This window comes from Natator depressus, chromosome 6 (genome assembly GCF_965152275.1).
Source record: "Natator depressus isolate rNatDep1 chromosome 6, rNatDep2.hap1, whole genome shotgun sequence".
Taxonomy (NCBI): domain Eukaryota; kingdom Metazoa; phylum Chordata; order Testudines; family Cheloniidae; genus Natator; species Natator depressus.
The window spans coordinates 85,059,308-85,085,218 of NC_134239.1; the positions used below are offsets into that span (position 1 = coordinate 85,059,308).

Genomic DNA, 25,911 nt, shown 5'->3' on the forward strand with positions numbered 1-25,911 from the left:
GTTACACATGGAAGAGTTCTGAACTTTGAGAGTTATTGTATTATTCTGCCATTGAAGTCAAAATAATAATACTTTGATTTTATAGAACACTTTATCAACATGAAATAAGCCTTGTAACATCCATGTTGAGGTATGCATTACCATCTCCAATTTACAACTGTGAAGAATCTGTGTAGAAGTCAGGAAAAAAAACAAACAGATCTTCTGGTTCCTAATATTGCGCTGAAAGCAAAAAATAAAATAAAATAAAGGTCCTCTCCTGCTAAGGTGGTAGGGTAAGATTCACTTACCTATCCAGAGTACATACAAGGTCCTCTTCACAGCATATTCTATAAAGGCTGTTGGGGCCAGATTCCCAGTTACGTGGGAGACAAAGAAGGGCAGCAGCCATTTATGCAGGCAATAGGCTAAAACTGTAGCCATTGACAAACTACACTGCAGCCTTGTGGCCTGCTAGCAGGTTCAGAGCGGGATGAATTCCACACACCAAGATCCCAAACCCTTATGCCCCACACAAAGCCAAATTACTTTATGGGGTGAAGACATGAATTTCTCTCCCAGTGCAGAATCTGATTATCTATCCATGGACATCTGCACAGCAAGGTTTTAAACTTGTGTAACCTACTGACAATGCTTTCAAGCTTAAGGGATAGGAATACCTAACATCATAGCTACCAAGAATGCACTGAAACTTTGCTACTCCTGTAAAGGTTTCTGATAGTGGATATTTTACTGAATGTGTATAGTTCAGATGAAACAGCATATTAGGAGCACTTTCAAAGGTAACTATTACTACTGGAGGAATTCTGCACCACTGTGCACTGCAGAATTTGCGCAGAAATTAACATTATGCACAGAATTTCCTTTCCTCCCAAAGAAATAGGCTGCAGAACTGCTGGCCACAACTAGAGGTTGCTGGACCCAGCAAAGCCCAGCTCGCAAGTAGAAGACACAGCCGCGGGAGGGGTGGGAGCTGGAGGATTCCCAGCAGCTGCAGGACCCAGCACGCCCTGAAAGAAGAAGGTAGCATGCAGGAAACATCACACAAGCATCAGGGACCCAGCATCACGCTGTTTCTCCTTCTGGATCCTGCGCTCCAGTGTTCACTCTAATTGTTTATGTCCATGTGTGGAATGAATTTTGTTATGTGCACCAATATGGAGGTGATGTGTGACATCACTTTCATATTGGTGCACATAACAAAATGCATGTGGTGGGGCTGAGGGGTTTGGAGTGTGAGAGGGGGCTAGGGGCTATGGGGGGCTCTGGCTGGGGGTGTGGGCTCTGGGGTGGGGCTGGGGATGAAGGGTTTGGGGTACAAGGGAGGCTCAGGGCTGGGGCAGAGGATTTTGGAGGGTGAGGGCTCTACAGTAGGGCTGGGGATGAGGGGCTTGGAGTGCAGGCTGCCCGGGGGCTGCAGAGGGGAGAGAGGACTCCCCCACAACCCGCCCTCGCTGCAGCAGCTCAGGGCCGGGTGAGAGGTGTCTCTCCCTGGCCGCAGCGGCTCCAGTGGGCCTGGGCCGGGCGAGGGGCTCCTCTCCCCGGCAGCTCCGGTGCACCTGGGCTGGAGGAGGGATGCCTCTCCCTGGCAGCTCCAGCAGGCCTAGGCCAGGCCAATGGAGGGGCTCCTCTCCCCAGCAGCTTGGGGGGCGGGGGTAAGGGGTCCACAGCTGGGCTCTGTGGGGTAGGGAGTGCGTGCAAGTGTCTGGGACGGGGGGAACAACTGGGCTGGGGGTAGTATCTTGACCCCATGCTGGGCTCTTGTGGGGAGGGGGCAGAGAAACAGGAACTGGGTTGTCCTAGGGGTTCCTTAACTCTCTACTGTTGGGGGAATATTTTTGTGTCTGTATTTTTACAGACATAGCTGCTGATAGGTATTTTGAAATTAATTGACACTAGCATGATTATATAGTGTTATTTTGACAAAATATGCAGAATTTAAAAATATCGTGTGCATAGTTTTTAATTTTTTTGGTGCAGAATTTCCTCTGGAGTAAACTATCTAGAACAGGGGTGGGCAAACTATGGCCCGCGGGCCACATTCAGCCCGTCAGACCTTTTATTCCGGCCCTCAGCTCCCACCAGATCTAGAATTAGAGCTAAGGCTGGACAAACAACTCAAAAAAATAATTTCAATCTGATCCATGTCATGAAGTCACACTTTTTGGACTAGTTACAGATTCTGCAGTCAAACTACTCCTCTGGTGATAGAGTAACCTCTGGTAACTTTCCTTTTTTATACAACATGTATCAGTCTTAACAATTAATGAGTAATAACATTTCCTGTAAAAGCAGACAGTGGACATTGCTACCATGTGATGAGGCATAACCTTTTATAACCCTGGCCCAATGATGTTAATGGGAACAAAAAATAAAGACTATTTTCTTACCAGTACTGCAGTTTGTTACACCATCTTTACATTTTCCCCCCTATTCCAACTATGGCTGCTCACTTTTCAATTGAAACAATGCACATGTAAAAAGAAAAGGTGTACTTGTGGCACCTTAGAGACTAACAAATTTATTTGACCATAAGCTTTCGTGAGCTACAGCTCACTTTGATCAGGGCATCCATCTGCACCTCGTAGCCCTTCGCTCTCAGGGTGTCGGCCAGGGGGGCGTATTTGTTAGTCTCTAAGGTGCCACAAGTACTCCTTTTCTTTTTGCGAATACAGACTAACATGGCTGCTACTCTGAAACCTGTCAGAATGCACATGTAACTGTCACACCATCTTTACATTTTCCTCCCTATTCCAGCTATGGCTGCTCACTTTTCGATTGAAGCAATGCACATGTAACTGAGAATCAAGAACCTGACAAACTGAGCACTTTAACCTCTTCTGCTAAAGAGAATTTTCAATCAAGACTCATTTTTGGTTTTATTTTTCACAATAATGAATGGTCTGGAAGAAAGGCTACAATGAACAATTATGCGGAGTATACAATTCACTAGTACCCAAGACACATTCAGACTTTACATAAAATCTATTATGGTGAAAAGGTTTTCCACACATGACAAAATTTAATCCCTAAAAGTTTAGCACTGCAAAGTCTTCCCACTCAATTCAATGGGACTATTCACAAATTTAAGTACTACCTGTGTAAGTAAGCGTTTGAGACTCAAGACCACAATACCTACAAACTCGTGGCAAGACTGCATACTCAGGTAGGCTCTTTTGGGGACATGGTTAATACTTTTAAACTTTTAATATTTTGAAATAGCAGATATGATCTAATGATGTTATCCAATTTTGCGATTTCTTCTAATTCTCAATATTTTAATTTTATATTTTTAAACTTCTAGTAATAGAAATAGTTTGGTCTTTATGTTTATATCATGCAATGTTGATTAGATATGCCATCAATGAAAACAGCTGCAAAGAATAAATAATAATAATATTGTTTAATAACAAGCCAAAACAAGCCTTTCTATATAGAAAATGAGAAGTTTCTCTCCTCCCCCTCAAAAAAAAAAAAAAATCCAGAAAAATTAAAGTCAAGTGAGGTAGGTTATCAACCCTAATCCTGCAGCTGGCTCTGCAGGGTGGAAGTTGATGGGGTTGGCTGAACATAAGGGTCTCCCTGCACAGAGCCAGTTGCAGGATTGCAGCCCATATCTGTATTAAATTTAAAGATAACCTCCCTTGAATTTCATACTCCTGTAACAGGGAGAGTGCACATATTTCAAGATAGAAGACTTCTCTTTAAATATTCAGACACTCCCTTACATGACACTAGAAACATCATTCAAGAGTAGATAAAATTCCACAGGTTTACCTTCATTATTTGCTTAGTTACACGAGGAGCAACCTTGTTACATACCCTGACATCAACTGAATAATTAATAAACCTGCAACTGACAATGCAAGGATGAACTGCTTCACCTCTATGTAGCCTAAATAAAGTCAATGGGGTGCTCGGAGCATGAAGAAGCCAGTCTGCATGCAGTCAATTGCAAAATTGGGGTCTAATAATTTGTAACTCCAAAGCACTTTTGTTCCATAGACCTCACAGTGCTTTATACAGGGCTTGGCTACACTTGCGAGTTAGAGCGCATTAAAGCAGCCCCGGGCGCCCTAACTCATGATGCATCCACACTGGCAAGGCAAGTAGAGCGCCCAGACTCCGCGGCTAGAGCGCTCCTGGTAATCCACCTCGACGAGAAGCATAATGCTTGCTGCGCTGCAGCACCAGTGTGGACGTCCTGGTCTATTAATGCTCTCTCATCGGCCTCCAGAAGTGTCCCACAATGCCTGTTCTAGCCACTCTGGTCATCACTTTGAACTCTACTGTCCTGCCCTCAGGTGACCAACCGTCAGACCCGCCCTTTAAATTCTCTGGGAATTTTGAAAATCCCCTTCCTGTTTGCTCAGCAAGGCGTGGAGTGCTCTCAGTGAATCTTTCCAGGTGACCATGCCTCCACGTGCCAGGTGATCCCAAGTATGAAGCAATGGTGAGGTGCTAGACCTCATCAGTGTTTGGGGGGGAACAAGCTGTCCAGTCCCAGCTGCGCTCCAGCCGTAGGAATTACGATACCTTCGGGCAGATATCAAGGGACATGATGGAAAGGGGCCATGACCAGGACGCACTGCAGTGCAGGATTAAAGTGAAGGAGCTGCAGAATGCCTACCACAAAGCCCGCAAGGCAAACCACTGCTCCGGTGCTGCCCCCACGACCTGCCATTTCTACAATGAGCTGGACGCAATACTTGGGGCTGACCCCACATCCACTCCTAAGACCACGATGGACACTTCAGAGCCCAGTTCAACAAGGCAGGAGAAGGAGGAAAGCGGGACCGAGGGTGCTGAGGAGGAGGGAGACAGCCCAGCATCCCTAGATGCATGCAGCCAGGAGCTGTTCTCAAGCCAGGAGGAAGGTAGCCAGTCGCACGGTTCGGACAGTTCTTGGGGAAGGACAAACACCAGAGGAGGTGCCCAGTAAGCGGCTTTTATTTTCGGAAGGAAGTTGTTCAGTGTGGGCTCTTGGGGCGAGGAGGGTTAGGGCTGCATGCATGCCTAGATGCGGAATAGGGCGTTGATGTCCTCTCTCACATCGCGGTAATTGGCCTCAGTGATCTCTTTAAAGGTCTCATGCAGAAACTGTGCAATTCGCTTGTGCAGGTTCCTTGACAGAGCTACTGTGCTTCTTGTCCCAGTAAGGCTAACATGTCCGCGCCACTGTGCCGTGAAGGGTGGGGGAACCATTGCTGCACACAGGCAAGCTGCATATGGGCCAGGGTGGAAGCTGCATTGCAGTAGAAGACCCTCCCTTGCTTCCCAGGTCACCCTCAGCAGCGAGATATCTTCCAGGACAAACTCCTGTGGAAAATGTGGTGACAGTGTTCAGCATAGGGGCCCCCTGCAGCTGTTGGCTCTCCCCAAGGCACAGAACCCCAGAGGACAGTATGGCAGTGAAACAATCAGTCCCCCTTGTCCCTGTGCTTACTCACCATTTTGGGGCTCCTGTGGGTTATGTGTGCTCACTTTGGGACAGGCAATTCCTGCTATTGTGTAGACTGTGCTTGTCTACTTTACGTGTGGCCGAATCATTGCTCTGTCTGGTGTGAACAATGCTGCCTCTGTTAAGTGTTGCATTTTGGCTTTAGAGATGTAACCTTGAGATCCCAGCCGTCCTTGTTATCAATGGCCGAAAGACTCCAAAGAATCAGGAAGCGGCCACGTAGAAGCATAGAGAACATGCTGAATGAAGTAACATCCGGGTTCTTATCGCCACCAGCTGCCTCCGCCACCTGTAGCTTCACCACGCAGCCCTGCAAACTACGACCCTTACCTGCTGCACTCAACCCCCTCACTATGCATTTTAGCCAGCCAGAAGTGCAGCACTCATTGAACAGCACCCCAGACAGGAAGGCTGAGTATGATAACAGGACATACGCAAATCTGTGATTGTACTGTTCCCCACCCCACCCCCTTGCCCTTTCTGTTTCCCAAGCAGTTGTGTTTCTTTTCAATAAATGCATTTTCTTTTCAATAAATGAATTTTTTGGCTTTGAAAACACTCTTTATTATTTCATTAAGTAAAAGATACCTTAGCCCAGGAAAGCAACAGGCACTGCAAGTCAGTGTACCATATGTAGCAAAAACAGATTCCTACTAACATTGGAACCACTGCACTTCACTCCCATGCAGGGCACCAAGCATTACTGGTGGCTTTCTGCCTCAAATTGCTCCCTCAAGGCATCCCTAATCCTTGCAGCCCCGTGCTGGGCCCCTCTAATAGCCCTGCTCTCTGGCTGTTCAAATTCAGCCTCCAGGTGTTGAACCTCTGAGTTCCATGCCTGAGTGAATCGTTCACCCTTCCCTTCACAAATGTTATGGAAGGTACAGCACGCGGATATAACCGTGGGGATGCTGTCATCGGCCAGGTCCAGCTTCCCATACAGACTGCACCAGCAGCCCTTCAAACAGCCAAAAGCACACTCCACAGTCATTCTGCACCGGCTCAGCCTATTGTTGAACCGCTCCCTGCTGCTCTCAAGGCTCCCTGTGTGAGGTTTCATGAGCCACGGCATTAAAGGGTAAGCAGGGTCTCCAAGGATCACAATGGGCATTTCAACTTCCCCTACGGTGATCTTCTGGTCTGGGAAGAAAGTCCCGGCTTGCAGCTTCCTGAACAGGCCTGTGTTCCGAAAGATGTGTGCATCATGCACCTTTCCGGACCAGCCTGCGTTAATGTCAATGAAACACCCACGGTGATCCACAAGCTCCTGGAGAACCATAGAGAAATACCCCTTCCAATTTATGTACTCGGAGGCTAGGTGGGCTGGTGTCAGAATTGGAATATGCATCCCATCTATCGCCCCTCAGCAGTTAGGGAAACCCATTTGTGCAAAGCCAGCCACAATGTCATGCACGTTACCCAGAGTTACAGTTCTTCTGAGCAGGATGCGATTAATTGCCCTGCAAACTTGCATCAACACGATTCCAACAGTCGACTTTCCCACTCCAAATTGGTTAGCGACCTATCGGTAGCTGTCTGGAGTTGCCAGCTTCCAGACTGCAATAGCCACCCACTTCTCCACCGGCAGGGCAGCTCTCAATCTCGTGTCCTTGCACCGCAGGGTGGCGGCGAACTCAGCCCACAGTCCCATGAAAGTGGCTTTTCTCATGCAAAAGTTCTGCAGCCGCTGCTCGTCATCCCAGACTTGCATGACGATCTGATCCCATCACTCAGTGCTTGTTTCCCAGGCCCAAAAGCGGAGTTCCACTGCGGTGAGTATGTCCGTGAATGCCACAAGCAATCTCGTGTCGTAAGCGTTATGTGAGTCGACATCATCGTCGGACTCCTCACGGTCAGTTTGCAGCTTAAGGAGTAACTCGACTGCCATTCGTGACGTGCTGGCGAGACCCATCAGCATATTCCTCAGCAGTTTGGGATCCATTCCCACAGACCGAAAGGGAAGACAGAGCACGCAATACAAAAAACTTTGAAAAATGGCACCAGATGTGGATGGAAGCAAAGGGATTGCTGGGATGCAAAGCGAAGCATCATGGGGCGTTGGGACAAGACCCAGAATGCCCCACACCCCTCTGCCCCCTTCCCACAAGCCACAGCGCCAGAATGGGAAGAGGTGCTCTGTGGGATAGCTGCCCATAATGCACCCGCTCCCAATGCCACTGCAAGTGCTACAAATGTGGACACACCAGTGCGCTTGCAGCTGACAGTGTGAACACACTGCAGCACTTTCCCTGCTGCGCTCTCCAAGGGCTGGTTTAACTCACAGCGCTCTACATCTGCAAGTGTAGCCATGCCCACAGATGAGTAAATTATCCTCATTTTACAAGTAGCGGAAGTGAGGCACGTAAACTAAGTGACTTGCCAATATGAAGTTACTCCAAATTAACACCAGTATAACTGAGGCCACAATCTGGTCCATCTGACTTTGTCCATCGTACAGAAATATCCTTAGTAAATCTCAGTTCTTTCTTGCCCTACTTTTGGGCCTTTTGGGTGTAACGGTAATAGACATTATAATACTGTAATAAGTTTAGAAGAAAATACACAACATTTATGGCAATACACATAAAACATAACCAAATTTTTAAGATACTAATGTACGCACATACACTAAGAAAACTGTGGAATAAGGCTTTGTATCTACAGAATTATTCTTCCATTCAAAAAACTGTAGTAACTATTAATATCTTTTTAATTTACAATTTCTTTTCAAATGTAAAGCATGAAGACAGAAGCTTAGCCAAGTTCCATTAATAGAGCCACAATAAGACTAGGTCTCTTCAATGCAGGGACTTGAAAATCTTTGGTTCTTTATTGTCACAGTTTTGAGCATGGTTCTGGAACAGTGTTTATGAATTCAGTACCACTTATATTTCTAAGTAACAGCAGGTTGTGAAAATGAGGAAGAAACTGTATTGTAGTAATAACAATTTCAGACTACTCAAAAGTAATGGCTCTGATCCTGCAAGCTGATCTATTTAGACAGACCCCTACACCCATCTGACGCAGTACTGAAGTCAATGGGACTCCACACAGGGATAGGGGTCTGCCCACAACAATCAGTTTATAGGACTGTGGTCTAAATCTGTAGCTCAGCAGCACCGTGGACTGGCAAAATAATTGTAAAGAGGAACCTTGTTCTCAAATCTATTTTCTCAAATCAAATTCTCAAATCTATCTCCCTTTTATATTTTCCTCCGTAATTTTCCTTGCCCCAGTCTCAGAAACCAGTTCAAGTAACGGTTTAAGTCAGCCCACTTGATCTTCCTATTTGCTCTTATATATAAAATCATAAAACTGAATTTGGAGTCTTTCCTGGAGCACAGGAAAAATACGGCACACTAAATTAAGGGTCCAGGAGGAGCTGGGTCATGAGGATAGGGTTGTCAGGTCAAAAAGGAGACCTGGCAGTGTCCAGTCAGATGTACTGACTGGACACCAAAAATCTGGTTACTGCGAGCATGGGGGTGGGAGGTGCCAGATCATCAACCCGCGCCAGCCCCTGTTCGGCAGGGGCCGCTTCCTCCCTGCCTCTCGTTGAGGGGAAGGCAGGCTCCGTGTCAGGCTGCAGCTCCGGAGCAGAGGCAGGGCTTTGGGGGAAGAAGTGGAGCAGGGGCAGGGTCGTCAGCAATTAAAAAGCTGGCAATTAAAAATCTACATGAGGCAGAAGTCTGTTCATCTAATACAAATATCAAAATAAATACGTAAAATAATGGGCCATATAGCTTCTGGAAGAGTTCTCTTTTTCGTATTTGCTCTAAAGTGAAATCCCTATTTAAAATACAACCCTGAATTAGTGTTTGCAATCTTACAAGTATTTTTAGGTTTTGTCCAAAAAACACATTAAACTCTACAATGTTAGTTTTAAGTCTGGTAAACAGAGCAGAAGTAGAGAAGAGAAGCTCTGAAAACAGACCAAGTGCTACACCGCTACCCTCCTACAGACAATGTAATCTGAAATTGATTAATGCCTCTTATGCCTCAGTTATTCTCTTTTTTCAATGCTCTCTGGCTAAATACACTTAAATTGCCTATTTCGCAATATATAAGGCACCTGTGAATCTTTAGCCACTCAGACTGCTCAGCTGGCTAAATATTCTGACACCGTATCCTCTGCACTTTGCTTGAGACAAATCTCTTCAAGAAAAGTCCCACTAAATCTGTTTTAGCCTCATTTTCCAAAATGTAATCAAAATATTTGATACACTTGAAAAATTGTAATTTACCCATTTTGTGCAGAACTGTTGTGTGTTTCTGAATCATCGCTATCACTGATGACGATAGTGTCTTCATCGGTACTGTTGATGTGGCCATTGGCAACTCCATTGTGATGTGGAGCTATGACTTCCAAAATCTTACATTGCAACCTGAAATAAAATAAGGACAGTTATAAACATGAAGGTCCTTTGATAATGCAAAAAGTTTAAATTTATTGAATTAATTATTCTAAAAGTACATTTGTAATCCCAGAATAGAAACAGTGGTTATATTTTACATAGGAGTTACACCTTACCGCATCTGTAAAAGTGACTAATTCACCTCCTTAAATATATACCAACTTGACTAAATAGGCCAGTAAATTATTAGAATTTTCTAAGTCATATATACACTTGACTTAGCTTTGTTTACTTAAATATACTTTTTCAGTTTATTTTGAAATCACTGGTAGTAAGAGCTTTTGTGCTTATTTTATCCAAATGACAATTAACAACAACATCTTTTTAAAATAAAATGAACTTTATTTTTGTTACTTAGAAATGAGACAGAAACCTTTTACGCTTATTTTCATAGTAATCTAGGAAGAAAGGAAAGGATTTTGTGTTGCCAAAGTATTTATACTAGAAAAGATCATCCTCTAGTATAGTTGATGACCCAAATAAACAAGGCTAAAATGACCACTGTGTATCTAATCTTAATAATGGCCCATTTACCTCCTGACACATATTAAGGCTCCATCTGGCACATATACAAATGACAAACAAAGCAAATCCATTCCTTTGCTATCATGAGTGCTAGTTATAAAAGAAACAAAATTAAGTGTGTTATTCAAAATCTATAATCAATTGACACTCATTTAATATGTTTCATAACTATATAATAAACAATTCTTAGCCACTAGGTTTCTCCCTTCCCTGGCACTCCTGGGTGCACATTTTTTAGTTTAATCTCTTAAAGCCATGTCTGCACTATGAAAATTATCCATTGTGGACAATGAATGAAGCTGAACACTGACTGCAAGGGTAGCCAAAGGAAAACCATATTATAACTACCTTCTTAGAGGAACTGAGCATCAGTATTGGTAATGGACATCAGAGAATTGCAAAGCACAGGGCTTGAACCAAGCTTTCTTAGCCCCTTTAGACACGTGCATGTGGGGTCACAGATCCAAGATAGGAAATATTTATGAGGAAAAATCATGTGGAGAGAACCAACACTGGGGAAAGAAAGCAGCCCAAGAGGGCTAAACACCAGGCAATGCTTGCAAAGGAACAAAAAAAAAATTTAAAAAATGAAATGAAAAACAAACAAAAAAAATGATAAAGAAGTCCTTACTAACCCCCTCCTCCCCATATACAAGCATGCGGGGGGGGGGGGGAATGAGGGAAAACAACAAGAGAAAAATTGAGGCCATTAAGTGTGGTGCCAATCTCACTACACTTTCAGTAATAAGAAGGAATGAGAGAACTACTCGAGCTATCTCCGCCCCGCTTCCTTTTTATAAGCTCGGAACCCTGAATGGGGGAAGAAGGCTAAGTAGGCTAACACATCCTGCTTTCTAAAAGATGTCAATCTTGCTTGGTCCCAGGATATGGTTATCAATTTATGAACAATTTCCAAAAGGAGGTCAACCGGCTAGTGAGCTCTTTTTGAAAAATAATATCCGCTATACACTGATACAAACATACATTTTAAAAAGGGATTTCTTCCAAGAAGGTTTAGGCCCAAAATATTCCCTGCTACAAAATACTAACTCCTGAAACAAACTGTTTGAAATGAAGAGTTCATGTTTTCAAAACAGATCATCCAGAGGGAAGGAGGCACTAGTCAGCTCAGGTTATTGGCAATTAGATACACAAACTTTCATCTTTGTATCATTGTTTCAAATACTTCACAAGATAACAACAGCCAGAAACTACTCTCCAACAGCTGCTGGTTATCCTATGTAAAGTAAATTGGTTGATAATTGTCCAAACCACAAAAACTACCATTATAATTAACATTAATTGGCATTCTTGTAAACAATCTTTCAGCATATTCACATGAAGATTTAACTACTCCACTACCTCCAAGAGAGTCCCTCAAAATCAGGCTTCAGGCACACTGGCACAGTAGTTCAGGGAAGTCTGCACTACATCTGCTCATACTGTAATTGTTGTGTGGATAGAAGAAATTTCTAGTGACACTTTAGAGGGAACCCCAACATCATATCTCACATGCACAATCATTTAAATAGATGCACATTAACATTACTGCAATATAATAAAGGAAATGTAATCTCCCTCTAACCAGGGTGTTTGACAAAGACCATGGTCCAACAATATTTCCCAGATACATGCCCAAAGGCCTAAACCTACTATCTAAGCCAACACCAAAGATAAATTGAACCATCAGGATTCAGCCGAGCAGTGTGATAATTGTGTTTCAATACTACTATGTGGATCTATCTATGCTCATCCAGTCCTCAATTAGCTAGCTACTAGCAAGAGGACAGTACATTTTTCAAGTCTTGCCAAAAATTCAGTCAGGAAAGGAAAAGAAATTAGGAACTGTGTTTCACCTATTTCCCACCCCAAAATGTACTCACATTTAATGTAATCAGAAAACCAATGACCCTTATTACACACATCTGTCTTATAGTGAAGAAGTCAGTACCACAAAACTGTCTGTACACCACTTCCGACGAAGTGGGTTTTAGCCCATGAAAGCTTATGCTCAAATACATTTGTTAGTCTCTAAGGTGCCACAAGTACTCCTCGTTCTTTTTGCTGATACAGACTAACACGGCTACCACTCTGAAACCTATTACATAGTTGGTTTCACTTAAAAAGTGGTTTTTGTACTTTTTTATTTTATAAGCTGAAAAATAAATTTCCCTGAAAATTTTATCCAGTTCAATTTAGATAACATTTTAAAAAATGAATTTCTACTAGAAAACTATTAAAAGCACCAGTAGGTTTGGAGCCATAGTCATTACCACCACTCTATCATTCTAGTGCTTAATTTTTAAAGGGCCACAAGAGGGAGCTCATACATTCTAAAACTGAAAAATATATTAGAAGAGCCTCATGAAAGCTCAAATTAGAACAGATTGAATTCTGTAACTGATACTAAATTCTACAATGTGTCATCAAAAAATTGAAAGAATTTAAAAATTGAAAATGTTTAACCTTCCTGGAAGCTGATGAATATTTAGTCAATGAGCATTTCAGCACAACTTTTATTTACTCCTTTATCCCTTTGCTAGGTCCAAAAAGGGAAAAAAATGTTATCTATCCTGTCTCTTCCCATAACAGCAGAGACTCTGCTCAACCATCATGCCCTGTAAACTTGATCCAGAGAAACAAGAAGAACCTTCAACACAGTCAGGGTGATTAATCATTTCAACAAACTACCACAGAAAGGGGTGGATTCTCCATCTCTTGATGTTTTCAAATCAAGACTGGATGCCCTTCTGAACGATATGTTTTAGTCAAACAAGCTATTGCACTTAATACAAAGGTAAGTGGGTGGAATTATGTAGCCTGTGATATACAAGAGGTCAGACTAGATAGCCAGTTTGTGTCTTATGGATAAGGCATGGAGGTCACAGTATTCACAATACTAGTGAACCTGAATAAAGTGGTGACGAGCCCACCCCACACTCACCCCGCAGCAGCAGCTCCTGTTCCATCGGAATGGACCAAGACCCATACGCACTGGAGATGGGAGAGTCAAAGGGACCATGCCCCGCAACTTTTTAAAACCTGGCTGGAGGGAAGCGTGCTGCAGCCTGACCCAGTCAGCATCCAGGTTCTGTGGTGCATCATGCAAAGTGCTGGCCAGGTTCCACTCTGCATCAGGCTGCTTGCTGACAGCCAGGCCCTCACCAGCTGTCAAAACCGTGGTGGTGGTGCCTCTCAGGACAAGAGACCAACTGGACCCATCACCAGAGAGTCTGGGGCTCACCAGCAGGGAGGGTAAGGTAAGGGCGAGGGAGAGATTTACCCCCCCCCCCTTTGCAGCCCTTCCAGCACCCCCAGATGGAGATTTGTGCATGGACGTGCCAAATCTGAATGGTGTTGCGACCACATGCTCCAGGTCACACAACGCATGGAGTGGAGAGCCTACAGCCCCACAGGACAGGAGCCACCACTATGGGGTGGGCTCACTTTCCAACCATGCCTCCTCTCTCCCCCGGGTCTCACCTTTCAGCACATCCAGTATATAATCCACTCTTTCCCTCCTCACCACCTCCCCCCCAGCCCCAACAGTATTCTCTTTGGTGTCAATTCTTTGTTATTTACTTATTTTATTATGAAATTTTCTACAAACAACAAAAGTTACTCTTTAAATGTTTTTTTTTTGGGGGGGGGGGCATTAATGTAATATTTCATAGTAGCAACAAGGATTAAACACAATTTTTGATAAATTTGATTCAGTTTCTTTAGAAGTGGGGAAAAAGTATAGCTCTTCCTTAAGAACAGATGAAAACTACATTTGGAGATCTTTCTGTGACTTTTCATTTTTTTCCTTCACCTCTGCCGTGAAATTTACTGAAAATTTCTGTGCCAAAATTGTAGCCTTAGTTATCTATCCTATTTTATATTATAATGCAGATAAAAGAAAACAGATGAATACCAAATAAAAATGTGATTGTGAAGGAAAGTAGCAAACTCTCAAAAACAGCCCCCTAATTTTAAAACACTGCTTTCTAAAACAAGGATAGCTTCAGCATGAGCCAGGTAAAGAAGAGCATGGGTTAACTAAATGAAAGACATTTTTTCTACCTCATCTTGCATTAAAAGTTACAAAATACGTGGTTTTTTAAGTCACATCAATTATTTGAGTTAATTAAGTTTCTCTCTTTAAATTCTAGTATGGTCAGCAGTAACTACAGTGACATGCATTTTACAAACATTGAAAATGGAAGGCCAGATCCAAACCCCATTGAAGTCATTAGGAATCTTTCCACTGACTTCAAAATGATTTGGAACAGGGCCAGTAAAGCTGCTAAGATAAAAGCAACTTGCTGCACAGGTATCAGAAGGGTAGCCATGTTAGTCTGGATCTGTAAAAGCGGCAAAGAGTCCTGTGGCACCTTATAGACTAACAGACATATTGGAGCATAAGCTTTCATGGGTGAATACCCACTTTGTCGGATGCATGCACAGGAACACACTTAAAGTTTTAGGGCTTCTCAATATGAACATTTAACTTGCAGCAACTGGGGTGTGAATCTATCCCGCACTAGCCTGCCACACACTAACTGTCCATTTGGACCCTGCTGATACACACACTCCTTAATGCACTTTGATCTACTCCTGTTTCAAAGTGGTGCCCCTCCGCCCCCCATCAAAAGAAGGTGCAGAGAGGAGTTCTAACTAAATACAAACTGTAGCACCATTTTACCAAATCAAACACTGAAGCATGAGTAAAATGCTTAGTAAAAGAATGAACAGAATATGTGCTGTGGCCTTTTTGAAGAAGCAGCCTTGGATGGAGCAGATGACTGGAATCTTTTCTGACACTGAATGCTCTGCTGCTGTAAAGGAAACCATCTATGGAACTAGAAAGCAGTATAGGAGATCTTCTTTGAGGCAGACAAGAGCTGGGAAAGTCCTATAGGAGTTAAGAGCAGAGGGGAACGAGATGGGGTGACACTCTCGGTTTTAATCCTCTCTACGGACTCATCCATTTCATTACTAAAAAGACCTGACCCTTCAAAGAGGAGGTCTTCATTATTCTCATGATTCCAGAGCAAGGCCAATGATCCGAGGCAAGAATATCGCCTCATAACTATGCTAGTGGCCATTGCGCTAGCCATATCTGAGGTATCATATGATAGTCTCAATGAATATCTAACATTCTACCCTCAGTGACAAATTTTTTTTTACAGCTTCCCTTTGTTCCTCCAGTAAGGAGTCCAAAATAGAGTTAGTGAAGTCCCAAACTGCTTAGGTATCAGGATATGCAGTGTGCCACACAGAAACCCAATAAGGAGGAAGAATCAACTTTTTTCCCAAAACCATACAGTCTGCGACTTTCACTATCTAAGCCCTGGTCTACACTACAAACTTATGTCAGTATGACTACGTTGCTCAGGGGTGTTGAAAATCCACACCCCTGAATGATGCAGTTATACCAACCTAACTCCCAGTACAGACAGCGTTACACAGAGGGGAGGACTTCTCCCATCAACATAGCTACCACCTCTCGGGGAGGTGGACTACCTACATCAATGGGAGAATGTCTCCCATTGGCGTAGGTAGCATCTTCACTAAACACTACAGCAGCACATCTGCACTGCTGCAGCACTGTTAAGTGTAGACAAGCCCTAAGGGAAAAGAAAGGGATACCTTGCTGCTCTAGCCAATTTCCTGGTCTGCAAAGACCACTATAGAATTTGCTGAATGATGTTGTAACAAAAATCAGTGGCCCTACAAGTTTACTTGGTACATCTGATTAGTCGTCTTCTACATCAGTGGTGAAGAAATGGGAGAGTGCCAGATGTCCTTGGATTTAGTAGGTCTGAAATAGTTGGGAGTGTAATTTTGTCCTTTGCCTGTCATTCCATAGTATCAAAAAGGAAATCAGATGTTTCTGGTGCTGGAACTCCTGTCTGGAGATGGAGGGTATTAGTCATTCTTCCCATAAGCTCTTGAAACTGCTATTGTTTAATCGGGGAAGAGACCAACGAAACACCAATTCAGTCTTCAGGAGATTTGACCTCAGTATATCCATCAATGAGTGACTGCTCTGTTTCCTCTGAAGGAGTTTCTTCCTATTTATCTGACACCATTCCTCTTGCAAACATAGTGGTTCCAATGCCAGTGCCAATAGTTCTGGCTACATGGGCACCAACTAAAACTTGAAGGCCACTGAAGGCAGCAGTGCCTGAGATAAGGCTGGTGCCAGAAAAGCTCTAGGCACCAAAGGAGGTGCCTCTGGTGCCAGAAAGGATATAAGTGAAGATGACATCACTAGTGCCAAAGTCAGTGCCACAGTGAGCAGATCTGGCCACAGTGAGCAGATCTTCACTAATTTCTGAATATAGGGCCACATCAGGAGTTGGAGGGGGCCCTGCATATTGATTTTTATTCGCCCTGTACAAAAGTAGTTGTCTTTTTGTAGAGCAGAAAAATAATCCATTTAAAAGAACATATATTTAGGTAGTTAATAGGTTGATGCACAAAAAAAGTGCATTTAGAATAAAGGATTTTAAATAACATTTGTTCTGAAGTGTTACTGAATACTATCTTTTAGCAGAATATATTACAGGAGTTCTAAATCTCCTCAAAACATACAGGTTTAAGTTATCATGAAATTGACTTTTTGAGCTGTATTTTCAGCTGGGACTGTACCTTGCACTCAGGTACCTGTGCTTTGCAGTGAAAACACTTACATGTGCACTTTAAAAATTCCAACTACCAGGACATGCAGGGTTAGAATTCTTCAAGTATGCCTGCACGGTGTAGGCACATGTATATGAATACACAATTTGCTAAAAAGCTATGAAACAGGATATCCAAAATATCTAATTTGAAATAACTTTTGTAGGACAGTTCACGAGGTCAAATTTTTGAATGCTGGAGGTGGCAGAGTTCTCATTAATTTAAAACACTACTCACCTTTTCATATTCCTTTTTCTTTAACAAATAACTGCCCTTAACATGATACATTTTTAGTACAGGTACATTTTATTCGAAGAATCTGTGCTCTCCTTATAAAAAGCATCTGGGCATAGTTTTATATTCGCATAGCTTGTATTACTGTTCCCCATCCTCTTTTCCCACTGTTCATTTGCTTCAAGCACCTGTTATGTCTTATCTTGTCAAACTAAAGCCTTGATCCTACAAATGATTGCACAAACAAACCCCTGCACCCCAGGGGAGTCCCACCAAAGTCAAAAGGGCTCTGCAAGAGTGCAGGGCCTGTCTGTATAAAGGCAGTTGCAGGATCAGGTCCTAGAATTCTAAGATCTTTAGAGGAGGGACTGTCTCTGTCTACACTCATTCAGCGCAACAGGGCCTTGATCTAGTTGTGGCTTCTTAAGTGCTACTGGGATACAAATAATAATCTGGCATTTTATTATGTTAACAGTATAATTTAAAAGACAGTAATTCAGAAAGAGTCTCTTGTCAGAGTCCAGAGTGCATATTAAATTTGTCTCCATATACCTCGTAATAAATTGGTACAACACCACAAAATGAGAACCTGAAAAATCATTTTGAGCCAAGAATCCTGAATCTCAGAGAAATATTGTTCAGTTCTGTGTAAATACCACAAGATATTTTGATGACGAGTTTTAATATAAATGGGGCATTAATGAATAGAGAGTCAGAAGCAAGATTAAATCCACTTCTAAAAATCTCCTAAATAGACAAAAGAAAGAATCTGGTGTTCCTTCCACTTAAATTATTCCAAATGTTAAAATCAAAAAGACACACACTTCCTAATAGTACCAAACCATTATGAACAAAAATTAATTTCAACCCAATAATTCACAAACAGATAGCTACAAATGTAAGAGTAACTTCACCATTTAATAACTAGCTATAATATACTACAGTTAAAATCTTATTAAAAGCAAAAAGAGAATTTTTGGTAAGTGTAGTAATTCACATGTTTGCACTAAAAGTGTGATTGTGATTCCCTTCATGTTTTAGTTTTCATTTAATACTAAGATAAAAACTTCTGTTTCAAGTAATACTACCTGACTAGGTAGATAGGGCTGCTTAAATGGGACTGGCTGGATCAGGGGACTTAGTGAGATACTGGCCCTTTCACTTCTACGACAATGAGACCTTGTCTACACACAAAATTGGTACTGCTTTAACTATACCAAAATTAAAAGGACACAACCTTCTTTATGTGGATGCAGTTATACAGTACCAGTATATACATGGTTATATTAGCATAGTTTATTCTCATACAGCAAGGGGAACAAGTTATACCAGTACAGGGCACCTTTATACCAGTATAACTACATCCACAATGTGATTTGTGGGGCTATAACTGTATCAGTTTAAAAAAAACAAAAAAAACACATCACTAACCAACAAAGTTATACTGGTACAAAAACTATATATAGACCAGGATCGATACATATTGCCATCCAGGTTAGCAATAACCAAAAGTCAGTACTAATTATCAGCTGTTCAATGGCCTACGTGAAATGAGGTGTGGGGTCTTATTCTAGTGGACCTTACATAAACCATCTCGTCATAATTGCTACTAGTCAACAGAATAAAAAGACGCATCCCAAAAATGTAAGTCATGGAAGTTGAGCTCCTTAGACATGGTACTTCCAGAACTGAAGTGAGGTATATTGAATGGCAATGGAGAAAGACTGAAGGCTGTATGAGTCCTGTGGAAAGAATCTGCTTTCCCGTGCTATCAATTACACTTTTCACAGGCACTGTATTAGCTTTATTATCAGGACTTCAGAAATTCACTTCTCCACAGTAAATGGAAGTTTTCCCAGGCAAGTGCCAGCAACTTCTGCAGAATCTAAAGTTTAAGAACATAAGAATAGCCATACTGGGTCGGACCAATGATCCATCTAGCCCAGTATTCTGTCTTCCAAAAGTGGCCAATGCTGGGTGTTTCAGAGGGAATGACCAGAACAGGTAATCATCAAGTGATCCAATCCCTGTAGCTGATTCCCAACTTCTGGAAAACAGAGGTTACGGACACTTCAGAGCATGGCTTTGCATCACAGCCCATCCTGGCTAACAGCCATTGATGGACCTATCCTCCATGAATTTATCTAGTTTTTTTTTAACCCTGTTACGGTCTTGGTGTACACAACACCCTCTGGCAAAGAGTTCCACAGGTTCACTGCACTGTGCAAAGAAATACTTCCTTTTGTGTTTGTTTTAAACCTGATGCCTATTAATTTCATTTGGTGACCTCTAGTTCTCATGATATGCAAAGAAGTAAATAACACTTCCTTATTTACTTTCTCCACACCAGTCCTGATTTTATAGACCTCTGTCATATCCCCCTCTTAGTCATCCCTTTTCCAAGCTGAAAAGTCCCAGTCTTATTAATCTCTCCTCATATGGAAGCTGTTCCATACCTCTAAATCATTTTTGTTGCCCCTTTCTGTACCTTTTCCAACTCTAATATATATATATTTAGATGGGGCAACCAGATCTGCACACTGTATTCAAGATGTGGGGCATATGATGGATTTATATAGAGGCAATATGGTATTTTCTGTCTTACTATCTATCCCTTTCCTAATGATTCCCAATATTCTATTAGCTTTTTTGACTGCCACTGCACATTGAGTGGATGTTTTCAGAGAACTATCCACAATGACTCCAAGATCTCTTTCTTGAGTAGTAACAGCTAGTTTAGACCCCATCATTTTATATGTATAGCTGTGATTATGTTTTCCAGTGTGCATTACTTTGCATTTATCAACATTGAATTTCATCTGCCATTTTGTTGCCCAGTCACCCAGTTTTGTGAGGTCCCTTTGCAACTCTCTACAATCAGCTTTGGACTTAACTATCTTCAGTAACTTTGTATCGTCTGCAAATTTTGCCACCTGTTTCCCCCTTTTTCCAGATCATTTATGAGTATGTGGAACAGTACTGCTCCTTGTACAGATTCCTGGGGGACACCACTATTTATCTCTCTCCATTCTGAAAAGTGACCATTTATTCCTGCCCTTTGTTTCCTATCTTTTAACCAGTTACTGATCCATGAGAGGACCTTCCCTCTTATCCCATGACAGCTCATTTTGCTTAAGAGCATTTTGTGAGGGACCTTGTCAAAGGCTTTCTGAAAAATCTAAGTACACTATTAGTTTTCATTATATTAAAAAAAAAGTTTCTAACCCTTAAGACTGCAAAGAATCTTCTAAATATGAGCAGAAAGTAAACTGATGGAATACGGTCTTCCTGACTCTACAGGCAAACAGCTTCAGTACCATTGCTGCTCCTAGTTTTGTAAAGCAGCAACAGAATGTAAATTGATATTTGTTTGTTTGCTATTTAGAATTCTTTGGACAGTTCTGAACTGAAAAGAATCACAGAAATGTACGGACGAAAGGGACCTCAAGACGCGGGACCAAGTAAACCTAGACAAGACCAGACAGGTATTTGTCCAACCTCTTCTTAAAAACGTCCAGTGACAGGATTCCACAAATTCCCTTGGAAGGCTATTCCAATACTTAATTATCCTTATAGTTAGAAAATTTTTCCTAATATCTCACCTAAACCTCCCTTGCTGCAAATTAAGACCATTACTGTTAATCCTACCTTAAGAGAACAATTAATCACAGTCCTCTTTATTATAACCCTTAACATATTTGAGGTTATCAGGTTCCCCGCAGTCTTCTTTTCTCAAGACTAAACGTTCCCAGTTCATTTAACTTTTCCTTAAAGATCAGATATTGTGTACAATCCAATTTTATTAGATTGCATATGACATATATGTGTTTCACAAATACAAAAAGAAAAACATACACTATCTAAACAACAGCAACATCGATATAATACATTAAAATATCAATCAGAACTTAGTAAAAACTCTTTTCCTTAGCACAATGTTAACAGGACAAAAATTGCCACTGATTTAATTACAACAGGGGATTGAGAAAATATTAAAACCATTACCTTTTAAGACGGTGATAAAGATTCTTAAAAAAAAAAAAAAAAAAAAAAACACAAAAAAGAGGTGAAATCCAGCATGCTCTCGGAAGCTGGAAAATTCTGTAATTTAAAAGCTAATGACATAGATCTTCTAATGCTCCATATTTACATGGGCAAAAATGAAGATGCAAAGAAACTTTTCTACTTTTAAGGACAACAGTTTCCATGGTTTGCAATCTTAACTGAGCACGCCTTTGATAACTCATTCAAATATGGTTCAAAAACAAGAGCTATCTTTCAAAGTAGAAAACCAAAAGGCAAACTTAGAATCATGAATAATAGCCAAATCTTCTTGTTGGCTAATAAAAGCCACTCTTTGTTTAAGTAGTTGATTATGTTGATTAAAAGATATAGACAATAAGTGAGTAACAGAAAAACCCAACTTAGCTATAATAAAGGTCTTATACCAGGGAAATAAGGCGTACACAGGTTGCTCCTCCATCTCCTGAAGGCAAAGATGGAGCAATCTATAATCTGGGAGAGTACATATTTTAGACCAAAATATAAGAAAAGCAATACAAACTGTACTACTGACAGAAAAAACACCCACCTCAGCATGTAAAAACAAGACAGGGGTAGAATTTGGGAGAATTAAAAGTCTCCTACAAAATTATTTTGAATGATTTGAAATTTGGCCTTTAAATCAATCTTCTGCAATATTATTTTAGCATTAAAAATTCTTAGCGCTGGAGCTACTCTGTTCCCACCATATGAGAGGGTAAAACAGAGCACCCTTTGAACAGAGCTAAGGACCTTTTGTTTTAAGTCTTTATAATAAGGGAACCAACAGCCCAAATGATAAACTTTCTCCCTAAATAAGTAAAAACAGAGACTTGTTTTACAAGGTAAGCATGATGGGCAGGGATGGTGTCCCTTACCTCTGGTTTGCCAGAAGCTGGGAATGGGTGATAGGGGATGGATCACTTGATGATTACCTGTTCTGTTCATTCTCTCTGAAGCACTTGGCATTGGACACTGTCAGAAGACAGGATACTGGGCTAGATGGACCTTCGGTCTGATCCAGTATTGCCGTTCTTATGTGCCCTTCTATCTTCCACTCAATTTGCAGAGAGTCCTTCCCAAAAATCATGAGCTTGGTCTTATTATAATTGAGAACCAGGTCTTAAAAATTACAGTAAGAAGAAAAACAAGATATATTTATATAAAAATTATTTTACTGGTATAGCTTAGTTCCCCCTGGAAAGGGAATAAGCTATACTGGTACACGGCACCTGTATATCATAGAACTGAGTCCAAACTAAGGATGGTACCAGTATAATTATTTTGGTTAAAAAGAAAAACTGTACCCCTAACTGAAAGAGTTATATGGATACAAAAGAGGTGTTTAGCAGAAAATTACTTTAAAAAAAAAAAAAATTCTTTGGGCCTTGAGGCAAAAAATGGTCACAAACTGTTTTCCTTTGCAGGTCACCTTTAAGATTTTTCTGGAGTGAACCTTTGTGGAATACCAGCAACTGATTTTTCCTGCAACCCACCATTATTTGGATACATATAATGCTTACCAGCATACACAGAATCTCAGAAATGTAGGATTGAAAGGGAACTCAAGAAGTTATCTAGTTCAGCCCCCTGAGGCAAGACCAAGTATACCTAAACCATCCCTGACTGGTGTTTGTCTAACCTGTTCTTAAAAAACTCCAATGATGAGACTCCACAATCTCCCTTGAAATCTTATTCCAGTGCTTAACTATACACATAGTTTGCAAGTATTTCCTAATATCCAACCTAAATCTCCCTTGCTGCAGATTGAGCTGTTTACTTCCTGTCCTACCTCCAGTGGACATGGAGAACAATTGATCTGCAACCTATTTATGGCATCCCTTAACATATTTGAAGGCCATCAGGTCCCCATTCGATCTTCTGTTCTTAGGTCTAAACATGTCCACTTTTTGTAACCCTTCCTGTAGGTCGGGTTATCTAAACCTTTTAACATTTTTGTAGCTCTCCTCTGGACTCTCTCCAGTTTATCCACAACTTTATGAAGTGTGGCACCCAGAACTGGACATGATACTCCAGCTGAGGCCTCACCAGCGCCAAGCAGAGCAGGACAATTACCTTCTTTGTCTTACATATGAAACTCCTGTTAATACACTCCAGAATGACATTAGCCTTTTTCTCACTAGTATCACATTGTTGACTCATATTCTATTTGTGATCCACTATAACCTCCTTATCCTTTTCAGCAGTTCTACCACCTAGCCAGTTTTTTCCCATTTTGTAGTTGCGCATTTGATTTTTTTCTTCCTAAGCAAAGGACTTTGCACTCGTCTTTATTGAATTTCATCTGGTTGATTTCAGACCAATTCTCCAATTTGTCAAGGTTGTCATGAATTCTAATCATGTCCTCCAAAGTGCTTGCAATCCATCCCAGCTTGGTATCATCTGAAAATTTTATAAGCATATTTTCCATTGTCTTATCCAAGTCATTAATGAAAATACTGAACAGTAACAGATCCAGGACTGACCCCTGTGGCACCACACTAAATATGCCCTTCCAGTTTGATAGTGAACCATTGATAACCAGTCAGTTTCAACCTGCTCCTGATTGATAAGGGTATGAACAGCATCAGAGGCAAGCGCTGCAGCTATTCACTTACGAAGAGGACACAACACCAGAGTCTGGGAGGTCAAAAGTAGTGATAAAAGTAGAGCAGCAAACACACACATATGAAGTAGTAGCCAGGAGGCTCTGGGATGGGATGAGAGAAAAACAGGAGAGGAAAGAGATTCTGCTTCTCTCTTGCAGCAGGTTCTATAATTATCAGACACCGGCTACCTAGAGGCAGACACAAAAGATGGAACACCAATCAGGATGTAGGGACAGCACTCTGGTAAGATTCCCAGCATCCTCATACTTCCCAGAAGCTAGGGGAAGAGGAAAAGGGAACTGACTTCTCACCTGGATAGTGTGGCTCACTCATTTTACCTATCTTTGGCTACTACAGTTGCATCCTCTGTCTATTAGGTACCTCATAAAACTTCCAAGAACAACATGTGAGAAAATAAATGAGACACAAAGATTGAGGAGATAAGTTAGAAAAGAACAGCACTGCTCTCTCTTCCATATAACAATTATTCTTATGCATACAGAATTCATTTTCTGGGAATCTACAGTAAATTCTATTAAATCAGTTTAGAAGAGACATTGGAGGTTGGAGACTTCCAGTCTATGAGCAGCAAAGCTTTAAAAATAAAATAGCTTAAGAGTCTAAAGCCCCAATCCAGCAGAGTACTTTGGGACTACTGAAGTATTTAAAGTTATACAGGTGCTTCCAGGTCCTAATTCAGCAAGCTACTTAACAGCAAAAAACACAACAGCTTATATTTTAAGACAACCAGAGTTCAAAATTCTGCAGTGTTCTAATCGGTTGTGTGAACTCTGGCCTTAGCAAAAGTGAATAAAGAATTAACATTACAAATATTGTTTTGTAAAAGGTACACATATTCATCTACTATATATTTGTCTATACATGTAGCTAATGATTGTGAACCATAAAACAAACATCTGTTCACATTTTAAAGAAGTCACCAATTTGGAGGAAATTACTCTCCCCAGAACATGAGATGAGAGAAAGTTCTGCAATAGCTGGGGGAAGGCAACAATATCCTCCTTCCTCTCAAGTCTAATGGCTAAGCAGCAGTTCTGCAGAAAAGGACCTGGGATTTACAATGGACGAGAAGCTGGATATGAGTCAGCAGTGTGCCCTTGTTGACAAGAAGGGCAAGGGCATATTGGGCTGTATTAGTAGGAGCATTGCCAGCAGATTGAGGGAAGTGATTATTCCCCTCTATTCGGCACTGGTGAGGCCACACCTGGAGTACTGCGTCCAGTTTTGGTCCCCCCACTACAGAAGGGATGTGGACAAAGTGGAAAGAGAGCAGCGGAGGGCAACAAAAATTATTAGGGGGCTGGAGCACATGACTTACGAGGAGAGACTGAGGGAACTGGGGTTATTGAGTCTACAGAAGAGAAGAGTGAGGGGAGATTTGATAGCAGCCTTCTACTACCTGAAGGAGGGTTCCAAAGAGGATGGAGCTAGGCTGTTCTCAATGGTGGCAGATGACAGAACAAGGAGCAATGGTCTCAAGTTGAAGCGGGGGAGGTCTAGGTTGGATATCAGGAAACACTATTTCATTAGGAGGGTGGTGAAGCACTGGAATGGGTTACCTAGGGAGGTGGTGGGAATCTCCATCCTGAGAGGTTTTTAAGGCCCGGCTTAAGAAAGCCCTGGGCTGGGATGATTTTGTGGGTGTTGGTCCTGCTTTGAGCAGGGGATTGGACTAGATGACCTCCTCAGGTCCCTTCCAACCCTAATATTCTATGATTCTATTATTCTATGATTCTAAGTCTTGGAACCACTTTGTGGCCAATGCAACAGCAACTGCTGTTTCTAGTGCAACCCTCTCTATGAGGGTTGCAGGGATGGCTGATGGATCTGCAACTACATGGAAAAGGCAAATTTTCAGAGTTATCAATGGGATCTACTCATACAGTCCCTGCCTCTTGACAGACCAATCAAGAATTCCCGTTAGCCTATTTTTCAG

General features: G+C 41.7%; 1 protein-coding gene and 1 long non-coding RNA gene across 4 annotated transcripts in view; one reads left to right on the forward strand and one right to left on the reverse strand.

Annotated features, from left to right (window-relative positions):
- The window catches only part of LOC141989337 (uncharacterized), a 62,050-nt gene extending 40,980 nt beyond the window's left edge, over positions 1-21,070 (forward strand). The window contains exon 3 of the long non-coding RNA XR_012639969.1: positions 20,690-21,070. This is a non-coding gene — a long non-coding RNA (uncharacterized LOC141989337). The remainder of the gene's footprint in view (positions 1-20,689) is intronic.
- The window catches only part of BAZ1A (bromodomain adjacent to zinc finger domain 1A), a 114,828-nt gene that overhangs the window by 72,002 nt on the left and 16,915 nt on the right, over positions 1-25,911 (reverse strand). For all 3 annotated transcript variants that reach the window (XM_074955850.1, XM_074955849.1, XM_074955851.1), the window contains exon 3: positions 9,706-9,846. In XM_074955850.1, coding sequence (XP_074811951.1) covers positions 9,706-9,846 — 141 coding nt within the window. The remainder of the gene's footprint in view (positions 1-9,705; positions 9,847-25,911) is intronic.